This window comes from Triticum aestivum, chromosome 6A (genome assembly GCF_018294505.1).
Source record: "Triticum aestivum cultivar Chinese Spring chromosome 6A, IWGSC CS RefSeq v2.1, whole genome shotgun sequence".
Lineage (NCBI taxonomy): Eukaryota > Viridiplantae > Streptophyta > Magnoliopsida > Poales > Poaceae > Triticum > Triticum aestivum.
Genome location: NC_057809.1, coordinates 65949949 through 65971528, shown reverse-complemented (window position 1 = coordinate 65971528; position 21580 = coordinate 65949949). Strand labels below are relative to the sequence as shown.

At 42.4% G+C, this 21580-nt stretch overlaps 1 protein-coding gene across 10 annotated transcripts; it reads right to left on the bottom strand.

Annotated features, from left to right (window-relative positions):
* Positions 1-8682: 8682 nt before the first annotated feature.
* On the bottom strand, positions 8683-20511 carry LOC123132065 (U11/U12 small nuclear ribonucleoprotein 65 kDa protein). Of its 10 annotated transcripts, none has more exons than XM_044551821.1 (19): positions 20079-20510; positions 19801-19872; positions 19164-19245; positions 18879-19058; positions 18640-18798; positions 18371-18541; positions 17816-17903; positions 17647-17705; positions 17353-17418; positions 16833-17059; positions 16325-16702; positions 16141-16230; positions 15953-16057; positions 15688-15789; positions 13717-15275; positions 11012-11154; positions 10839-10898; positions 10680-10726; positions 8683-9344 (listed from the first exon to the last, which is right to left on the bottom strand). In XM_044551821.1, the coding sequence occupies exons 1-10, from the start codon at positions 20291-20293 to the stop codon at positions 16976-16978; spliced, it is 1176 nt and encodes a 391-aa protein (XP_044407756.1). In that variant the 5' UTR covers positions 20294-20510; the 3' UTR covers positions 8683-9344; positions 10680-10726; positions 10839-10898; positions 11012-11154; positions 13717-15275; positions 15688-15789; positions 15953-16057; positions 16141-16230; positions 16325-16702; positions 16833-16975. The 10 variants fall into 10 exon arrangements, with proteins under 10 accessions (XP_044407756.1, XP_044407754.1, XP_044407751.1 ...); XM_044551819.1 differs by lacking the exon at positions 8683-9344 and adding an exon at positions 9577-9779 and having other exon boundaries at positions 10839-11154; positions 16325-16454; positions 16548-16702; positions 16973-17059; positions 20079-20511; XM_044551816.1 differs by lacking the exon at positions 8683-9344 and adding an exon at positions 9577-9779.
* Positions 20512-21580: the final 1069 nt, after the last annotated feature.

Sequence of the window (21580 nt, the reverse complement as noted above, 5' to 3'; positions counted from 1 at the left end):
GCTTAAGCCCGTAGCAGCCACGTAAAACTTGCAACAACAAAGTAGAGGACGTCTAACTTGTTTTTGCAGGGCATGTTCTGATGTGATATGGTCAAGACATGATGCTAAAATTTTATTGTATGAGATGATCATGTTTTGTAACCGAGTTATCGGCAACTGGCAGGAACCATATGGTTGTCGCTTTATTGTATGCAATGCAATCGCGCTGTAATGCTTTACTTTATCACTAAGCGGTAGCGATAGTTGTGGAAGCATAAGATTGGCGAGACGACAACGATGCTACGATGGAGATCAAGGTGTCGCGCCGGTGACGATGGTGATCACGATGGTGCTTCGAAGATGGAGATCACAAGCACATGATGATGATGGCCATATCATATCACTTATATTGATTGCATGTGATGTTTATCTTTTATGCATCTTATCTTGCTTTGATTGACGGTAGCATTATAAGATGATCTCTCACTAATTATCAAGAAGTGTTCTCTCTGAGTATGCACCATTGCGAAAGTTCTTCGTGCTGAGACACCACGTGATGATCAGGTGTGATAGGCTCTACGTTCAAATACAACGGGTGCAAAACAGTTGCACACGCGGAATACTCAGGTTATACTTGACGAGCCAAGCATATACAGATATGGCCTCGGAACACAGAGACCGAAAGGTCGAGCGTGAATCATATAGTAGATATGATCAACATAGTGATGTTCACCAATGAAACTACTCCATCTCACGTGATGATCAGACATGGTTTAGTTGATTTGGATCACGTAATCACTTAGAGGATTAGAGGGATGTCTATCTAAGTGGGAGTTCTTTAAGTAAATTAATTGAACCTAAATTTATCATGAAACTTAGTACCTGATAGTATCTTGCTTGTTTATGCTTGATTGTAGATAGATGGCTTGTGATGTTGTTCTGTTGAATTTTAATGCGTTCCTTGAGAAAGCAAAGTTGAAAGATGATGGTAGCAATTACACGGACTGGGTCCGTAACTTGAGGATTATCCTCATTGCTGCACAGAAGAATTACGTCCTGGCAGCACCGCTGGGTGCCAGGCCTGCTGCTGGAGCAACACCAGATGTTATGAACATCTGGCAAAGCAAAGCTGATGACTACTCGATAGTTCAGTGTGCCATGCTTTACGGCTTAGAATCGGGACTTCAACGACGTTTTGAACGTCATGGAGCATATGAGATGTTCCAGGAGTTGAAGTTAATATTTCAAGCAAATGCCCGGATTGAGAGATATGAAGTCTCCAATAAGTTCTATAGCTGCAAGATGGAGGAGCACAGTTCTGTCAGTGAGCATATACTCAAAATGTCTGGGTATAATAATCACTTGATTCAATTGGGAGTTAATCTTCCAGATGATTGCGTCATTGACAGAATTCTCCAATCACTGCCACCAAGCTACAAGAGCTTCGTGATGAACTATAATATGCAAGGGATGAATAAGACTATTCCCGAGCTCTTCGCAATGCTGAAAGCTGCGGAGGTAGAAATCAAAAGGAGCATCAAGTGTTGATGGTCAACAAGACCACTAGTTTCAAGAAAAAGGGCAAAGGGAAGAAGAAGGGGAACTTCAAAAAGAACGGCAAGCAAGTTGCTACTCAAGAGAAGAAACCCAAACCTGGACCTAAGCCTGAAACTGAGTGCTTCTACTGCAAGTAGACTGGTCACTGGAAGCGGAACTGCCCCAAGTATTTGGCGGATAAGAAGGATGGCAAGGTGAACAAAGGTATATGTGATATACATGTTATTGATGTGTACCTTACTAATGCTCGCAGTAGCACCTGGGTATTTGATACTGGTTCTGTTGCTAATATTTGCAACTCGAAACAGGGACTACGAATTAAGCGAAGATTGGCTAAGGACGAGGTGATGATGCGCGTGGGAAACGGTTCCAAAGTCGATGTGATCGCAGTCGGCATGCTACCTCTACATCTACCTCCGGAATTAATATTAGACCTAAATAATTGTTATTTGGTGTCAGCGTTAAGTATGAACATTATATCTGGATCTTGTTTGATGCGAGACGGTTATTCATTTAAATATGAGAATAATGGTTGTTCTATTTATATGAGTAATATCTTTTATGGTCATGCACCCTTAAAAAGTGGTCTATTTTTGTTGAATCTCGATAGTAGTGACACACATATTCATAGTGTTGAAGCCAAAAGATGCATAGTTGATAATGATAGTGCAACTTATTTGTGGCACTGCCGTTTAGGTCATATCGGTGTAAAGCGCATGAAGAAACTCCATACTGATGGACTTTTGGAACCACTTGATTATGAATCACTTGGTACTTGCGAACCGTGCCTCATGGGCAAGATAACTAAAACACCGTTCTCCGATACTATGGAGAGAGCAACAGATTTGTTGGAAATCATACATACAGATGTATGTGGTCCGATGAATATTGAGGCTCGTGGCGGATATCGTTATTTTCTCACCTTCACAGATGACTTAAGCAGATATGGGTATATCTACTTAATGAAACATAAGTCTGAAACATTTGAAAAGTTCAAAGAATTTCAGAGTGAAGTTGAAAATCATCGTAACAAGAAAATAAAATTCCTACGATCTGATCGTGGAGGAGAATATTTGAGTTACGAGTTTGGTGTACATTTGAAACAATGCGGAATAGTTTCACAACTCACGCCACCCGGAACACCACAGCGTAATGGTGTGTCCGAACGTCGTAATCGTACTTTACTAGATATGGTGTGATCTATGATGTCTCTTACTGATTTACCGCTATCGTTTTGGGGATACGCTCTAGAGACGGCCGCATTCACGTTAAATAGGGCACCATCAAAATCCGTTGAGACGACGCCTTATGAACTGTGGTTTGGTAAGAAACCAAAGTTGTTGTTTCTGAAAGTTTGGGGCTGCGATGCTTATGTGAAAAAGCTTCAACCTGATAAGCTCGAACCCAAATCGGAGAAATGTGTCTTCATAGGATATCCAAAGGAAACTATTGGATACACCTTCTATCACAGATCCGAAGGCAAGACTTTTGTTGCTAAATTCGGAAACTTTCTGGAGAAGGAGTTTCTCTCGAAAGAAGTGAGTGGGAGGAAAGTAGAACTTGACGAGGTAACTGTACCTGCTCCCTTATTGGAAAGTAGTGCATCACAGAAAACTGTTTCAGTGACACCTACACCAGTTAGTGAGGAAGCTAATGATGATAATCATGAAACTTCAGAACAAGATACTACTGAACCTCGTAGATCAACCAGAGTGAGATCCGCACCAGAGTGGTACGGTAATCCTGTTCTGGAAGTCATGCTACTAGATCATGATGAACCTACAAACTATGAAGAAGCGATGGTGAGCCCAGATTCCGCAAAATGGCTTGAAGCCATGAAATCTGAGATGGGATCCATGTATGAGAACAAAGTATGGACTTTGGTTGACTTGCCCGATGATCGGCAAGCAATTGAGAATAAATGGATCTTCAAGAAGAAGACTGACGCTGACGGTAATATTACTGTCTACAAAGCTCGACTTGTCGCAAAAGGTTTTCGGCAAGTTCAAGGGATTGACTACGATGAGACCTTCTCACCCGTAGCGATGCTTAAGTCTGTCCGAATCATGTTAGCAATTGCCGCATTTTATGATTATGAAATTTGGCAGATGGATGTCAAAACTGCATCCCTGAATGGATTTCTGGAAGAAGAGTTGTATATGATGCAACCAGAAGGTTTTGTCGATCCAAAGGAATCTAACAAAGTGTGCAAGCTCCAGCGATCCATTTATGGACTGGTGCAAGCCTCTCAGAGTTGGAATAAATGCTTTGATAGTGTGATCAAAGCATTTGGTTTTATACAGACTTTTGGAGAAGCCTGTATTTACAAGAAAGTGAGTGGGAGCTCTGTAGCATTTCTGATATTATATGTGGATGACATATTACTAATTGGAAATGATATAGAATTTCTGGATAGCATAAAGGGATACTTGAATAAGAGTTTTTCAATGAAAGACCTCGGTGAAGCTGCTTACATATTAGGCATTAAGATCTATAGAGATAGATCAAAACGCTTAATTGGACTTTCACAAAGCACATACCTTGACAAAGTTTTGAAGAAGTTCAAAATGGATCAAGCAAAGAAAGGGTTCTTGCCTGTGTTACAAGGTGTGAAGTTGAGTAAGACTCAATGCCCGACCACTGCAGAAGATAGAGAGAAAATGAAAGATGTTCCCTATGCTTCAGCCATAGGCTCTATCATGTATGCAATGTTGTGTACCAGACCTGATGTGTGCCTTGCTATAAGTCTAGCAGGGAGGTACCAAAGTGATCCAGGAGTGGATCACTGGACAGCGGTCAAGAACATCCTGAAATACCTGAAAAGGACTAAGGATATGTTTCTCATATATGGAGGTGACAAAGAGCTCATCGTAAAAGGTTACATTGATGCAAGATTTGACACTGATCCGGACGATTCTAAATCGCAAACCGGATACGTGTTTACATTAAACGGTGGAGCTGTCAGTTGGTGCAGTTCTAAACAAAGCGTTGTGGCGGGATCTACATGTGAAGCGGAGTACATAGCTGCTTCGGAAGCAGCAAATGAAGGAGTCTGGATGAAGGCGTTCATATCCGATCTAGGTGTCATACCTAGTGCATCAGGTCCAATGAAAATCTTTTGTGACAATACTGGTGCAATTGCCTTGGCAAAGGAATCCAGATTTCACAAGAGAACCAAGCACATCAAGAGACGCTTCAATTCCATCCGGGATCTAGTCCAGGTGGGAGACATAGAGATTTGCAAGATACATAAGGATCTGAATGTTGCAGACCCGTTGACTAAGCCTCTTCCATGAGCAAAACATGATCAACACCAAAGCTCCATGGGTGTTAGAATCATTACTGTGTAATCTAGATTATTGACTCTAGTGCAAGTGGGAGATTTGAAGGAAATATGCCCTAGAGGCAATAATAAAATTGTTATTTATTTCCTTATATCATGATAAATGTTTATTATTCATGCTAGAATTGTATTAACCGGAAACATAATACATGTGTGAATACATAGACAAACAGAGTGTCACTAGTATGCCTCTACTTGACTAGCTCGTTAATCAAAGATAGTTATGTTTCCTAACCATGAACAAAGAATTGTTATTTGATTAACGGGATCACATCATTAGGTGAATGATCTGATTGACATGACCCATTCCATTAGCTTAGCACCCGATCATTTAGTATGTTGCTATTGCTTTCTTCATGACTTATACATGTTCCTATGACTATGAAATTATGCAACTCCCGTTTGCCGGAGGAACACTTTGTGTGCTACCAAACGTCGCAACGTAAATGGGTGATTATAAAGGTGCTCTACAGGTATCTCCAAAGGTGCATGTTGGGTTGGCGTATTTCGAGATTAGGATTTGTCACTCCGATTGTCGGAGAGGTATCTCTGGGCCCTCTCGGTAATGCACATCACATAAGCCTTGCAAGCATTGCAACTAATGAGTTAGTTGCGAGATGATGTATTACAAAACGAGTAAAGAGACTTGCCGGTAACGAGATTGAACTAGGTATTGAGATACCGACGATCGAATCTTGGGCAAGTAACATACCGATGACAAAGGGAACAACGTATGTTGTTATGCGGTCTGACCGGTAAAGATCTTCGTAGAATATGTAGGAGCCAATATGAGCATCCAGGTTCCGCTATTGGTTATTGACCGGAGACGTGTCTCGGTCATGTCTACATTGTTCTCGAACCCGTAGGGTCCGCACGCTTAAGGTTTCGATGACAGTTATATTATGAGTTTATGAGTTTTGATGTACCGAAGTTAGTTCGGAGTCCCGGATGTGATCACGGACATGACGAGGAGTCTCGAAATGGTCGAGACATAAAGATTGGTATATTGGACGGCTATATTCGGACACCCGAAGTGTTCCAGGTGATTTCGGAGAAAACCGGAGAGCCGGAGGGTTACCGGAACCCCCCCCCCCCAGAAGAAGTAATGGGCCATATGGGCCTTAGTGGAAAGAGAGAGGGGCAGCCAAAGGTGGGCCGCGCGCCTCCTCCCCCTGGTCCGAATTGGACTAGGAGAGGGGGGCGGCGCCCCCCTTTCCCTCTCCCTCCCCACTTCCTTCCCCCTCCTAGTAGGAGTCCTACCCCTACTAGGAGGAGGACTCCTCCTTGGCGCGCATATAGGGCCGGCCGGCCTCCTCCCCATGCTCCCTTATATACGGGGGCAGGGGGCACCCCTAGACACACAAGTTGATCCACGTGATCATATTCTTAGCCGTGTGCGGTGCCCCCTTCCACCATAGTCCTCGATAATATTGTAGCGGTGCTTAGGCGAAGCCCTGCGACGGTAGTGCATCAAGATCGTCACCACGCCGTCGTGCTGACGGAACTCTTCCCCGACACTTTGCTGGATCGGAGTCCGGGGATCGTCATCGAGCTGAACGTGTGCTAGAACTCGGAGGTGCCATAGTTTCGGCGCTTGATCGGTCGGGCCGTGGAGACGTACGACTACATCAACCAAACGCTTCCGTTGTCGATCTACAGGGGTACGTAGATCACACTCTCCCCTCTCGTTGCTATGCATCACCATGATCTTGCGTGTGCGTAGGAATTTTTTTGAAATTACTATGAAACCCAACACATGATAAGCGCTAGGCCGGCACGATAAGCAGAACACGAACTCACTACCTCAAACCATGCCTCAAACAGGGACATACCAATCGTTGTAAACTTGTCATACTAATTCCATGGAAATTCAACAATTAACTCAGCATATCATGGAAACATTTGACGATTTGGAAGTAGTATTTCAGATTTTTTTGCCTGAACTACCCAGGAGAACTTGGAAATCTGGTATTCATGAGATGATGAGGTTCTTTACAGATGCATCCTACCGGCCCGGTCATTGGATTTTGCCCACCTCTTGGCCATGGTGGGTAGAGAGAAGCTCTACCGGGATTGGCAGGCAGTCGCCCGCATTGGATCAGCCAAGTGGAGGTGCACGGGGATGCTGATCGGAAAGGCTAGGGCAGACCGGCTCCACAGCGTGTGAGGCTATGAGCACAACAGGAATAGCTGCAGCGGTGCTCGTCGTGGATGGTTAATCCTCGTCATCGCTGCCGCCACACCTCCACGCAGCCCGCAACCTGTACGTGCGACAACCAGAGGCAGAAGTGCAGCGCGAAACAAATAAGGACAATTGTGAGTTGCTAGAGCGGCGTCCATGAAGTTGAGCATGATAAGCGCTAGGCCGGCACTCCAGGTCATGTTCAGGCAGAGCAGCAGGGCTGCAAGCATGCTGAAAGTCCTTACTCAAGAATCATGAGTTGTACAAAAGTACAAATAGCGACAAACCGCCGCTTCCCCTCGACCAAACCCATCCTACTCTTCATGGTTTTTTCCAGCTCCGTGATGTTGAGTTTTCTCGACGAACATACATTTGCCCGCAACAATCCATCTAAGGTTTTGGAATTGATCACCTGGCTCGTCCTCAAAGAGCATCCCTTGGTCTTCCTTCTCCATCAAGATGAGCCCTCCCAGTCCCAGCCTTACTGCGTGGCCTGCATCCTCCTCCTCCGAGCCTTGCCGAGTGGTCTGCATCCTCCTCCTCCGTGTCATATCTCATGAGGATCGGGACACCCTCCATAGGGGATGCATTATCTTGTGCGTCGCCGTCGCCCCCGTGCGACAACCAAGCAAGAGCGAGACGACCAACACACGATCTGGCCAGCCAATGGATCACGCCGGTCGTAATCCTTACGGCCGCCAGCAAGAAACCATCCCCATGAGCGAAACCTAGCAGCCGTGATCGCCTCCCGATCGCACGTGTAACGCCTTGACCTGGTGCACGTTGGCTTGGTCTAGCGACAGTTGGGGATCGTGACTTCGTGAGGCGTGTGTGTGGGTAGGGCTGTTTAGTTTTGTTGTTTTTTCCTGTAAACCGGAGGTGGAAGTGGGACACACCGTGAAAGAAAATCGGTGGCGTGGGGCGATCGATAGAAGGAGGTGGTCGTAGGAAGGGAGGTGGGGATTGAACGAGGTCGAACCATCACGATGTTCGATCCCCTTTAATAGTAGAGATATAAGACATGCATTGGCTATGAAAAAATAAAATAAAAACAAAAAAGATCACTATCCCTACCGTTCATTGATCAAATGTTAGAAAATCATCTAACCATACACATCTTTTGTTATCTTAATGACGATTCTGATTTTTTTGAAATACCCGTGTATCCTAGAGATTAAGAGAAAAGAACTTTTACATGTATCCTTGGACCTTATGCTTATAGACATAAACCTTTTGGTTTATACAATTATGACCAGACTTTTTGTGAAAATATTATTTAAGTTTTTATGAATGCTATTTTTGTGTACAAGTGGTGGTTGTCTATTATGGACGAGACTTGCCTGCTCCCCCGGCGTGTGCCCATCCGTGCTTCCGCGTACGTGGCTTGATTTGATTGGAACAAAATAAAACCTGGCCCCATCCCCTTAAAATCAGGGGAGGGGGGGATGATTAGATTAGACAGAAAAGAGGAAAAAAGACAACCGTAGGATGAGGTGGGAGCACGGATGGAAGCATGGGAAGGAAGCAGGCAAGCCGGATCCGTCTATTACCCTAGTCACAAATATGTTGGTTTTGAGAAATCAACTTGGTAGGTGAAGCAAAAGAACGAGAAGAGACGCCATCCACCAGAGAAGTTCTTTTAGGAATGCCATTTAATCTTCAGCCACTTAATTAATTCAAATATTACATTGCCCACAATATCAGCTAGGATAATACTACGAGGATCATCGTCCCAATACATAGGAGAATCTGAACCATAAGTTACGCCACTTTTTGTGCCTCCCAATTGCAATGAGACCAGGTCAATTCTGAAAGCTTTCTGGGATACATTTCACCGATGAAAGGCAGGGGCAGGGACAGAACGCTACGACAGGTGACGGCCTTTGACTCCTTTTCACTGGTTTTCTCTGAAGATTTCATAACCTTTATTCTAACAAAAGAAGTTCAGGCTGTATCTACAAACAAGGCCCATCTTTAGTTGTTCATCAGGCTTCGTCTGCTTCGAGCTTGCTAAAGCACGAGTCAACAAAGGCTTTCGCGACCTTGGCGTACTTGGCGGTCTGGTCCTGGGTGTCGGGAGGAAGATCATGGCACGCCAAGAAGTCGGTGCCCACCTCCGGATGGGCGCGGTTTAGGAGCGCCAGGGCTGCGGCGAGCACCTTGCTGCTTATCTTCTTCGCTTTATTCACGGCATACTTCCCATTTGCAAACTTGAGGCGATCCGGAATCGGGAACTTGAGGCGTTCCTTGGCTTGCGCCTCCACTATCCCTACTTCCCAGCCACTGAATGAAACAAATAGCCAGGATTAGGTTTTGGGATGCTCAGTAATAGATTAGCCAACCGCAGCTAGTAAGCGCTATAGGGAGACAATTTAATCAAAACATGGATACAACACAGGTGGAAAAGACAAATCGAAAGAAGCGTGCAAATGTACATTTACTTGCCTCTCGCTATAATCATCTTCTGGTAGGATTTTCCATGACTTTAAGCTGTAAAATAAAAAGGGACTGTCTATTCAACAATTGACTGATTTGTAATTGGTTATCATTCAAATTTTCCAACCAATAATCTGTTGACAGCTATATGTCTGTTTTTACAGAAGAAAACGGATCGGGCTGTATTTGTGACCCGTCAAGCAACTAACAGCGACAAAAAGGTTGAACCAGTCGCCCTATTGTCCTTTCCTTGACCCGTCAAAAGCACCTGACAGGATTACACTGTACAAATGCATAAGGTTACACCGAGCAAAATGCATAAGGGGGTAAAATTACACGAGTAAAATCACATTGGGACTAGCATATCAAATTACCCAGTAATTAAGTGTAAAATTACAGTTTAAATAGCAACAGATTACAGTATACATTATGGAGAAAATTACACTGCAGAAAATGGAAAAATAGGATTACAGTGAAACTACCATACAAATTACACATAAAATTATCAGTCAAATTACACAATACAAACATGGGTAAAATTACATCGGGGGAATTACATTGTAACTATTGTGTACTAACATTGTAACTACCATACCAAATACATAGTAATTATCAGTCAACTTACTGTGTAAAAAATGGCATTTGAATTATAGTGTAGATATGAGTAAAATTACATTGTAAAAAAGGTGTAAGGTTATAGTGTAACTACCATACAAATTACATAGTAATTATCAGTCAAATTACTGAGTAAAAAAAGGCATCAGATTAAAATGCAGGTATGGGTAAATTTACACTGTAAAAAGGTGCAGGATTACAGTGTAACTACCATACAAAATTACACGGTAATTATCAGTCAAATTACTGTGTAACTATGGGTAAATTTACACTGTAAAAAAGGGCATTCGAATTACAGTATAGATATGGGTAAATTTCCACTTCCCGTTTGAATTACAGTGTAGATATGGGTAAATTTACACTGTAAGAAAGGAATAGGATTACAGTGGAACTATCATACAAAATTACACAATGATTATAGGATTACAGTGTAACTACCATACAAATTTCACACTAAGTATCACTCAGTAATAAGGGCATTTAGGTTACAGTTCATATAGGGTAAATTTACAGTGTAGGTACCATACAAATGACCCAATGATTAACGAAAGAGAAAAAAAGACTTACAACATTCCTTCTGCCAGCAGATGATAATTTTCTCTTCAGGTACTTTACTTTTTGATCAAGAAACAAAAAACATAAAATCATCAAACCAACATATGAAAAAATATGGAATAAAAACATCAAACTCTTCATCATCACCAGAAACATGAAAAAATGGCTTACATTATTCAGATAGAAATTGTAAAGTGTTTTATCAAACTCTTCATCATCACCAGAACAACCCTGCAAAAGGAAAAAAAATATCAAAAAACAATAAAAAAAATTAATAAAAAATATAAAAATATAAAAGAAAATGAAAATGAAAATGGAAAGAAGATAAGAAGACAAATAATAACTCCCAAAGACATAGCATTAGAACCATCATCAGCAAAATCATTAGGCACATAAGGGTCTCTCAAAGAATCAGCGCTCTCGACTGAAGAAACTAGGGGAACATCCTTGCGAGAGACTTTCCGCAGTCTACCCATTGAGATACTACCTGAAAAACAATAGAGAGAAAAAATGGGCCTCAAAATATACATAAGAGAAATTACAGGCTGACTAGCATACAAATTACACAATAAATACGTGAGAAATTACAGTGTAAAAACGCATCAGATTACAATGTAACTAGCATACAAATTACACAGTTACAATGCAAAAGCGCAACATATTACAATGCAAAGGCAGCAGGCTTGTGAATTGGATGCACGCGACAAAACAACCTTCAACAGAAAACGTGATGTATAGATATTTTACAAGCCTCACGCCACTAGATACAACAGTGATGGTGATATTGAACAAACTAGGAAGACAAAATCTCAGAGTTATTAACAGAACCAAAATTGACAGACAAATTCCCAAAGAACTTCTGAAGTAGTAATTCACACAAGCAAGAGCATCTGCTGCCAAAAACATATGACTAGTTTACTCGCAGATCAAGCATCAGCCACCACACATGAGTGGTCAAAAAGCACCACAAAGGTTTCACAAAAATCAAGACTGCACAAACTTATCCATCGACTGCTTACTAAGGTTCAGAAAATAGATGAACAGAAGTCATGGGATCATTCAGATTTCAACAAAAACATCAAAGACTGTAGGGCTGCACAACAAAAAGGGGTGAACGGCGAGGCCACTCATGCATAAATCATAGGGTGACTAGCATGCAAATTACACAAATAAAATACGGGAGAAATTACGGTGCAAAAATGCATCAGATTACAGTGTAACTAGAATACAAATTACACAGTTATTATGGGGTAAAAAATACTGTGCAAAATCGCGACAGATTATAGTGTAAATGGAATATGATTACAGTGTAACTACCACACAAATTACACAGTAAAATCAGTCAAATTACTGTGTAAAAAGGGGGCATCGGACTACAGAGTAAACATCAGTCGAACTAGACAGTAAATCATGGGATAGGATTACACTATAATTTCACAGAAATTATCGGTCAAATTACTATGTAATTTATGGTATAACTACCACCCAAAACTACATAGTAATTACCGGTGAAAAATACTGTGTGATGCACAACAGGGTAGCTACATGAAGAGACTGTAGGGGAAAATGATAAAAAGACAAGCTATCCCCACGGTAATTAGAGGGAAAAAGCTTACACAGTGATAAGGTTCAGGCTATAAAACGAGAAACACTGAAACACTTAAAACTGCAGAAAGGCTCTATATAGGAACTGTAGACCAACTCTGAAAAAAATCTCAGTTACACTAATTTACAGTATAACAAAACCCTACCACACCTACCTCCACATCAACAATGACAAGGTTATGCTGAGCGCGAAATCACTGAACTCGATCCTTCAGAGTTCAACATCTACTGGATCCACCCCTCAAAACTAAACCCTACCACACCTACCTCCACATCAACAGCAAGGGAAATCTAGCGTTCTACGCCTACCTCCACATCAAACAGCCACAACACTGCCTCCAAAAAATGTCCTATGGGATCCTAACCAGGAGGAATTTGGCCTCCGTCCACAGCAGGAAAAGGAAGACACGGCGGACTGCGCATGGCACGCTGCAACCTCCGACGCCACAACCACGGCAGACTACAAACACCATGGCAAACAAACTCTGCGGATCCACAAAATCCCCTAGATCTGAGACTACACGGCCACGAAACCACGGGCAAGAGACGAGAAAACGTTACAAAGATGACCAAAATTCAGGGCCTACAGTGGCTACAAACCAGAACTCGGAATTCAGAGACAGGAGCTATAGGATCCACCACTAAAACTTAAATGCCTACTACGCCTACTTCCACATCAACTCTAGGACACATAAAAATACACATCAACAATAACAACCTAACTGGGGAGGGCACAGGATTTGGACTGCATCCACAAGAAAAACACAAGACCACGGCATGACACATAAGGTAGCAGTGACCCTCTACAGGACAAAATACAGTGAGCATATATGTGAACTAAAAAAGGGTGAGAAAAATGCACAGCAGAACTTCATGCACATAAATCTGCAGACCCTTGATATTATGTACACTCATATCATGGTGGAAATACATAAAAACAAGCATGTAATTCAGGAAAAGTGCAGAACAAAAATGAACAAAAAATACATAGAGTTGATCAGTAAGCCACCGAGATGAACAACAGCGGACAAAAACGACACAAACATCACAAAATTCAGGCGCTCTAGCCACAACTCGAACTACAGACACAAGCTACGGGATCCGCAGCTGAAAACTAACACCAACTACGTATACCTCCACAACATCTGCAGGAAAAACTATCCTCTACGCATACCTACACATCAACAACTAGAACCCTAAGGCGGGCGCTCCTCCACATCTGCAGGAACACACACACCTCGGGCATGAAGACTACGTGTGGCACACTGAAGGCTCCTATCAGAAATTCACGCGCGCACAAAACACACACACATCACGGGCATGGAGAACACCGCGCCAGAAACATACACATCCCGCGGATCCGCGAACCCAAAAATCACCTAGATCTGGAACTACATGGCCACGAAAAGCAAGCACAAAAGCGCGAGAAGACAGGGCAACAAACCAGCGCAGCCGCGGGCGACGAGAACGAAGAGGATGCCGTCAAAATCCTAGGGCGGATGAACTCCAAATCGCCATGAACACGGGGAATCGCCTCGCCCTCCGCCGCCGCTCGAGCTCTCACTCCCTCTGCCTTATCCAAATGAGAAAGGGGAACGACACCCCGCTCCAAATTCAAAAGGGACAAAAACCTACAGTGCCCACCGGTTCGGCCGGGTCAAGGAAAAACGGGCGGATGGAGAAAACCGCGCCTGATAAACAAAAGCGACCCGAAAACCAGCACAAAAGAGCAGGACCGAGCGCGAATCTCGACGCGAGATCAAACAGACAGAAATTCAAACGTCAGCGAATTACAAAACAGCCGACTGTAAATTAGCAAAACCGAATAAAAATAAAGGAAAAATCAGCAATATAATGATATTTAATATGTGAGCTTATATTATAAACAAAAGCTGTTGTGTAATACCAATCCTCCAACCAACGGTGATTAACAATCTTGATGCCCAACCTTTCGGCACACTTGTACTTCTCACCTAGTTCATTTGAAGAACTGTGATGTTGCATTTAAGGAGCATATACAAAAACTTTCGAGCATCATGACATATACACGCACATAGAAATTTCCGAAACATACATTCGATAGGCATCTTGTGAATTATTTTAAGTTACCGAGAAGCCTATTTTTCACCAGAGGCTTTCTAGACTATGCAAAGAGCATCATGACATATACACGCACATATTAGAACTTCTCATATGTTCATCACTGTACACCAACACTCTCTTTCTATAAAGAGAATTTCCTCTCCGATTTGTATTATCAGAAACCAGCAGTTCAAACTAGAAAGGCCCAAAAAACAAAACTGGAAAAAGGGAAAAAGATCAGGAGCAAAAACACATCCCATTTGGTACATCACTCATGCCAAAGGCTGTATGATCATGAGATAACTTTTTATATGGGTCACATAAAGACAAGAAAAGCAAAGACTCACACTGCGATGCCATCTATGTGTTCAACCACCAAATGACATCAAAGATTCTTACTTCAACATTGCCACTTTAAGTCTTGGTTCCCTCTAGCCTAAAACGTGAAGCCAAGTTGCTGGGATTATTTTTAATTATTGCTCATTTAAGTTTTAAACTCAAGATATCATACGACTTCTATACACGAACTAGTTCACCAAAATCCTAATGTGATGACAAACATGAGGGAAAAATGTCACTGACGCCAAAATGTCAATTTGGGTATAAGATTCCCACTCGTCCATAGAGTTAAATTCTTGGCAACAAAACTAACATCACATCTAAAACAAAAATCTACCAATAACAGTAGGAAATAAAAAAATATGTCAGCGCTTGCAAATGCATGTTCACTACTACAAAGAAACAGCAACGAAGAACCGCGGAAGGAAAAACAACAAAACGAAAATGAACTATCCATGCATAATTATGGCACTGACTGTCTGCTAAAAGCAACAAAACTTCAAATTTATAGCAAACAAGATGAGTGACTGAGGGTACTAACAAAGGTTTGGAGAATTGTGCACCCATCAAAGATACCATTTTCTGCATTAAGAACGAAAAGGAACACAGTACATTATAAGTCAAGATATATATAACCAGTAAACCACAAAATCCAATAACTCAACTACTCCCTCCGTTTCTTTATATAAGGTGTATTTGTTTTTTTGATAAAATTCCACAATATAAGGTGCATTTGTTCTAATTCCTCGTAATTCCGATCTTGGCCCTCCAGAAAAAGGAAAGTATCTCTCCCCTGATTGCATGTATCTCTCCTTGTAGAGAAAGAAAAGGAAAGTATCTCTCCCCTGATTGCATGAAAGTCAAAGAAAATCACTGCACAATGTGACCAAAACTTTACATTTGTATATATGTTATGTTTGAAGAATTAACTAAAGGTTGCCATGTTTCAGAGTTTTGACTAGGAGATATGAGGATACAAATGGCAAGCAGTTACCATTATATCTTTGCGGTCCTTCATTTGGTACCCCGTCAAGCAAATCTGCAGTGAGCCACTACCAGGTATTCCCTTCAAATCTCTGGCTGGCCAATAAATAACCTGGCAAAGGAAACAAATATTACTGCTTCAGGAAACTCGAGCAGTGGCAGAACTGTGACCACAAAAGTAACTACATTACTGCGACAAGAGTAGCAACAACTGAGAAAGTTTGTGGCATGGTACGCAAATATAGGAGAAGTAGACAATTAGCACAGAAACGGACCTTATCAGCATCGGCAAGAACACCCTGATCCAACCTATCATCCACCCACATCTCGCTGACAACCTTATTCCCTTGCGCCCGCGCCACCGCGCAGACCGGGTCATCCTGCACAGAGCCAATATCAGTACCATATCCGCAAGAAAGCACCAAAAGTATCGATGAGCGCAGATCCGTAAAGCCAGACTCACGTAGACAAGGCCGCGCACGACGATGTGGGTCCACCCGCCGCCAAATTGCATGGCGTCGGTGCCGCCGCTCTGCACCAACTTCGACCGGTACTACAGGAACGCACCACCGGAAGTTAGTATCCAAGATGGAAGAGTTAGGTTCGCGTGGCGAAGTGGGAGGGCGGGGAGGCGAAGCCGCACGCACCTGGGACACGGAGACGCAGTCGAAACCGATGAGGAGGATGTGGACACCGGCGAAGAGGTGGCTGTCATCACCGGCAGGCGATGCCATGGTGGATGGACCGAGGGACCAGGAGGTGTTTGGATCGGAGGAGCTAGGGTTTGAGGATTGCGCGTGTGTTGGACAGTTGGAGGAGTCTTGCCAAGGAAGATTTGGAGGAGAGGGGGAAATGAGGATAAGTACAGACCTGAATATTTGGGCTCTACTCCAACCCTTGATATTTGTCAAAAAGGTCACTCTAACAGAGTTGTCATCCGACCCTCTATGGCCATAAAGGGCGCTCCAAATTGTTCTCATCCTCATTTCCCCCTCTCCTCCAAATCGTCCCACAGTGTTATTGATCTGAGATTTCATGAAATATAAAAATAATTTGAAGAAAAAAACCCGTAGAATGGTACAGAATTTGTTCTCATGGAGAGATGCGGTACATCAGATATGGTAACCGACCGAAGTAACCAATGCTGTTGCTTACCTAAAATTCTAGCAACAAGATAAGTGCCGTTATATACCACATGGAATTTAACAATTCATGGGCACCAGCACAAAATACCCACAATCTTGGTTGCTAACTCTAACAGCTTTACAGAAAATCAGAATCGGAAAGAATGCAACCTCCTAGGACGCTTTGCTAGCACCAGGGTTCCTACCAAACTGAATGATCATCGGCTTGCCTTTGAATGCATAACCATGCGCTAAATTCTGCAAAATCAGAAATGGCGTTATTCTTTAGCACCCCTGCTTCTCAAGGACTGAATAAGGAATTAAAGAAGAAACTCCAATTGTAAAGAACTTATTTCTTGACAACAAACTGCGTAAGATGTTTTCCCTTTTGGTCTTAATAACTTTGTTACTGCAGACAAAGTCTGCTAGTGCTGGGTCCAGTGAGCAGCTTTTGATCTGAGGGTATGCTGATGGGGTTTCTACCGTATTTCAATACATTAGCTTTCTTGTGCAATACTACAAACTGATGGGTAAAATCGGCAGTCACTAACCAGTGCGCGTTGAGCATGTTCAAGAGATGGAAACGTCACAAAAGCTTGGCCCCGCATTCGACCTTCCTGGAGCGAGATAAGAAAATTTCAGAAACAGCACGATGCACTAGCAAAATGAAACAAAATGGTGGCAGACTTTTTAATGTGGTCCAAAAACAAATGTCAGCTTTCTCGATAATGTTTGCCATGATCCACAGATGCAGGAGCAAGGAACATACTTTGGATATTAATTTATGAATAGGTTCCCTTTTTATCATAATCATGGCACAAGCAAAACATGTGTACACATCTAACCTGCATTAACTTTATACTTAAGCCAGATCTTGCAGCGTCCAAGCTTTCAAACACAGATCCTGTTAAGAGCAGTTTGAAACAATGTGAGGAAATGAGAAGGCACTAAAATGTGCAGAATTCTTATATAAACATTTCAAGAAACGCGGTACTCAGCCTCCCTGGGTCATACCAAAGACATAGTAGAAGTCATCATGAACAACATCCTTTGCCAAGTTCTTAATATATAATACACTGGCAGGATTCCCTGGAGTGTAATTCTGCAAAACAGACACAAGCATGTGCCAGTGAGGCATCAAAACATAATAAGATTGTACTATGTTATTCAATAAACAGAAGGGAAATTTTGTAATATTTACTTGCGAAAAATCAGCATTTGCCCATTGTTTTCGTAAAAAAAAGAAGGGCGGATGATGATCTCTATTCTGATCATTGTCATAGTGACATAATAGACCCCACTACATAGCACCTAGCAGCACCAGCTTATGAAACTACATCTAAAATCTGCTAATAGGAATCGGTCTGCCAATTATTAGCATCTCATCATCAAGATACAAAGGACAAAATAAAGTGAACAACAGATGATAATACACATACTGTGCATTGGTTATAATCATCTTGAAGTTAAAAGGCAATATCATTATCACTAAAACCTCGAGATGTTCAGGCTGACCAACAAGTAATCACAATGTCTCTGCAAATGACACAAAATACTGAATTCATCTACCTTGAACATGGGAAGGGACAAAATCTCCTCCGTCGGTAATTTCTCTTTCTCTATTTCCTGAGGTGTGGCAAAATGTTTTTCTTCAAGTTGTTCATCTCTAGAGGCCAATTCCTTGTCGATAATACTCCGATCAGCAAGTTCCTTATAAGCAGCCTTAGGGACAATTTTTATCTGCATAGAACCATAGCATTAGAGAATGAAAAGGTAATTCAACTTTTGAGTTCTGGGAAAGAATGCTTCACTTTTGAGTTTTGAGAAAAATGCTTCACCTGCAGTACTGGGTTTTTCTTTTTTATTACTTGAAGCTCATTGGGAACTAATGCAACTGGTTTCACCCCGACCGATTCATGAGCGACACTTCTATCAACTGCAGGACCAACAATAGCTTCATGCTTTGCGCGCTTGACTTCCCTTGTATCAACATCTTCCTGTAATATATATACTGTGCATAAACTTTTGGCAGAGATACTACAAACTGAAAGATACAAACACAAGAAGTGGCACGAACATCAGAAGACTCCATCTCAGACTCATCACTAGACAAATCAGCCAAGTGAAGTTTCTCTGTCATAGAAGGCTGCGGTGGTGGAGGGGGAGGAGGAAGAGGCCCTTGTGATGGTAGAGGTGGAGTAGGCAATGCCATCCGAAATGGAGCTGGAAGGTTCATCTTGTTCATCAAATGCAACACCTGTTACAGAAATACATCAATCAAATACATTTGCTCATGCTGAATGCCCAAAGTAATGCCCTGCAAATTGTATCAGTAGTTCACGAGGCTGAAATTCTAATAAACCTGATTGTAAAATCGGGGAACGGCAATGAGAGAGTTGACAATATTGTTCAATATGTTTCCATCTGGTGGTGGATATGCATACCTAAAAACAAATAAAGAGCATGATCCACATTGTCAAGTAAGATGGAGGATTAGGACTGCCAGCATGAATCAGACTTGGTTGATCTCGTTGGAAAACTATGAAACATTGCAGAACTACGGAGTATGGAGTCTCAGAAGTCAGAATTGCATCTCGGTCAGGATATAAAACTTCATAGTTTGGAAGTGGTTTGCTAGATTGATTTCGTTACTTCCAATTGGATAATATAAGCAAATTGGCCATAAACACTTGCACTGTTAACGGCCTGTATATAAAGGTCATAAATCCAGTAGTGGTAAATTGAGCTACTAACTTCTCATAGAGACAAGCATTTTATTGAAACAGGAAAAAGAAGGCAGCTTTTCAATTAGAGATACAATGTACTATTGTACTCCCTGCTTCTTGATATAAGGTGCCCACAAATTCCAAATTAAAATTTGATCAACAATTAGACCAATATAAAACTACCTCGTGTGGGGATAATCCATAATTATTAGCTGGCTCGAACAAAGAAAATTTACAAGTAATCAAGCAGAACGTATGCTTGAGGAAATGAACCTGTTCAACTGAGACTGCGCCTGATTGGCCGCCATCTCGTCCCTAAAATCCACAAACGCACAGTTCCTCAACCTGTCAATGTCATGATGAAAATAGTTTCAGTAAAAAAATACCATATGCTACCTAGGCGAGCAGACAAATCTCAGTATACCCAAAGAACTTTTGAGATTATAGTATACATAAAGAACTCTGCTAGGTAAATCACAACTTATGAAAAGAGTTAACAGTAGAGCAGAACCAAAGAAAGCAGGAGTGACAGACAGGGAGGAGGTGAGTACTTTCCACCGCATGGGCGAAAGGATGTGGCGCCGTAGCGGGAGAAGAGCCCGGCGAGCATGTCCTGAGTGATCGCCTCTGGGAGGTGCCGCACCAGGAGCGTTGCCGGCGCAGGAGCAGACCCGGCCTGCTGATGCAGAAGCGGCGGCGGCGGCGGCGGAGCGGAGGAGACATTCGCGGGCAGCGGAGGAATCGGAGGCGGCGGAAATGTCTCCATCGGGGACGCCAGTGGCTTGGCGACGGATTTGGGCAGGGTGGGGTTTCACCGCTCGGCAGGGGCGCCCCTCCTGGAATAAAGGCAGCGCCGCGGCTACTGGATGAGTGGGAGGGTGCGGCCGCCGGACGAGCGCCGAGCCGGCTTGTCGGGCGGACGGGCGGCGGCCGGCTGGACGACGGCGGCAGTCGGGCAGGTGTCTCCTTCAGCTCAGTCTTTTTTTCTTTAGAGAGAGAGATCGACGTTTAGTTTGTGGGCTGACTGCCAGGGCCCAGGCAGAGGGCAAACTAGTGGGCTGCTATGTTTTTACACGTCCCGGGCCGTGGCCTGGGTTGCCTAGGGCCCAGCTATACGGGCGGCGTTTCTGGGAGGAAGCACGGCGAGGCGACGTCGGGAGAACGAGCGGCACACCGGGGAGGAAGCACGACGAGTGGGCGAGGTGGAAGCGTTGTTCTGGTTTGATGGCTGCTTCTGGTCGTTGACTTTCGATAGAACCAGATGATCACTCCTATATGACGTCCACGTGCATCATATAGTTGAGGCTTCGCTGAAAACTCCTTCAGATGGGCCGACCCAGGTAACAGCTATTCTGATTTGGGGTCTTTTATTTGCTTTTTTTTCTCTTTCCAGATTTTAGTTTTTCTTTCGATTTCTTGCAAATTTTACTTTTTTCATTGTTTTAGTAATATACTGTGAATGTTTTTTCAATATACAGCCAACATTTTTAAAATACACACTGAGCTTTTATAGTATACAGTGGACATTTTTTAAATAGATACTAAGAATTTTTAATATATAATGTTATCATTAACATTATATATATATTGAATACTTTAATATATGATTTTTTCCAATATATGACAAACATATTTTTTAAATACACACTGAGCTATTTTAGTATATAGTGAACACTTTTAAATACAACTAAATGTTTTTCAATATACAATGAACATTTTTATATACATTTAACACTTTTGATATAAAATATTTTTTTAGTTATATGATGAACATTTTTAATACACACTGAACATTTTTTAATATACATTAACTATTTTTATAATAAACATACTGATGAATTTTCTAAAATACTACTATTAATAGGTTTAAAAAATATCTAGCTCCTAAAACAACAAACGGTTTCTTCAGGTGAAAAATGACTAGAAAACCGAAGAGACAAAAAAATCGCTCGCGGGCTAAATTGCGCTGGCCCATTTGCTGCGGCTTTAGCGAAGCCACACAGGCAGGTCTCGAACCAGATGAAGCAACTTACTGGCATAATCGTCTTAAAAA

Bases quoted from the DNA above. Each gene is read 5' to 3' on its own strand.
- LOC123132065 (XM_044551815.1), bottom strand. From the start codon at position 20,293: ATGGAGACATTTCCGCCGCCTCCGATTCCTCCGCTGCCCGCGAATGTC. The intron at 19,246-19,800 runs GTTCATTTCCTC...ATTTGTTTTTAG, and splicing joins GCGCAGTCTCAGTTGAACAG to GTATGCATATCCACCACCAG. The intron at 17,060-17,352 runs GTTAGTGACTGC...CTGATTTTGCAG, and splicing joins AACATGCTCAACGCGCACTG to AATTTAGCGCATGGTTATGC.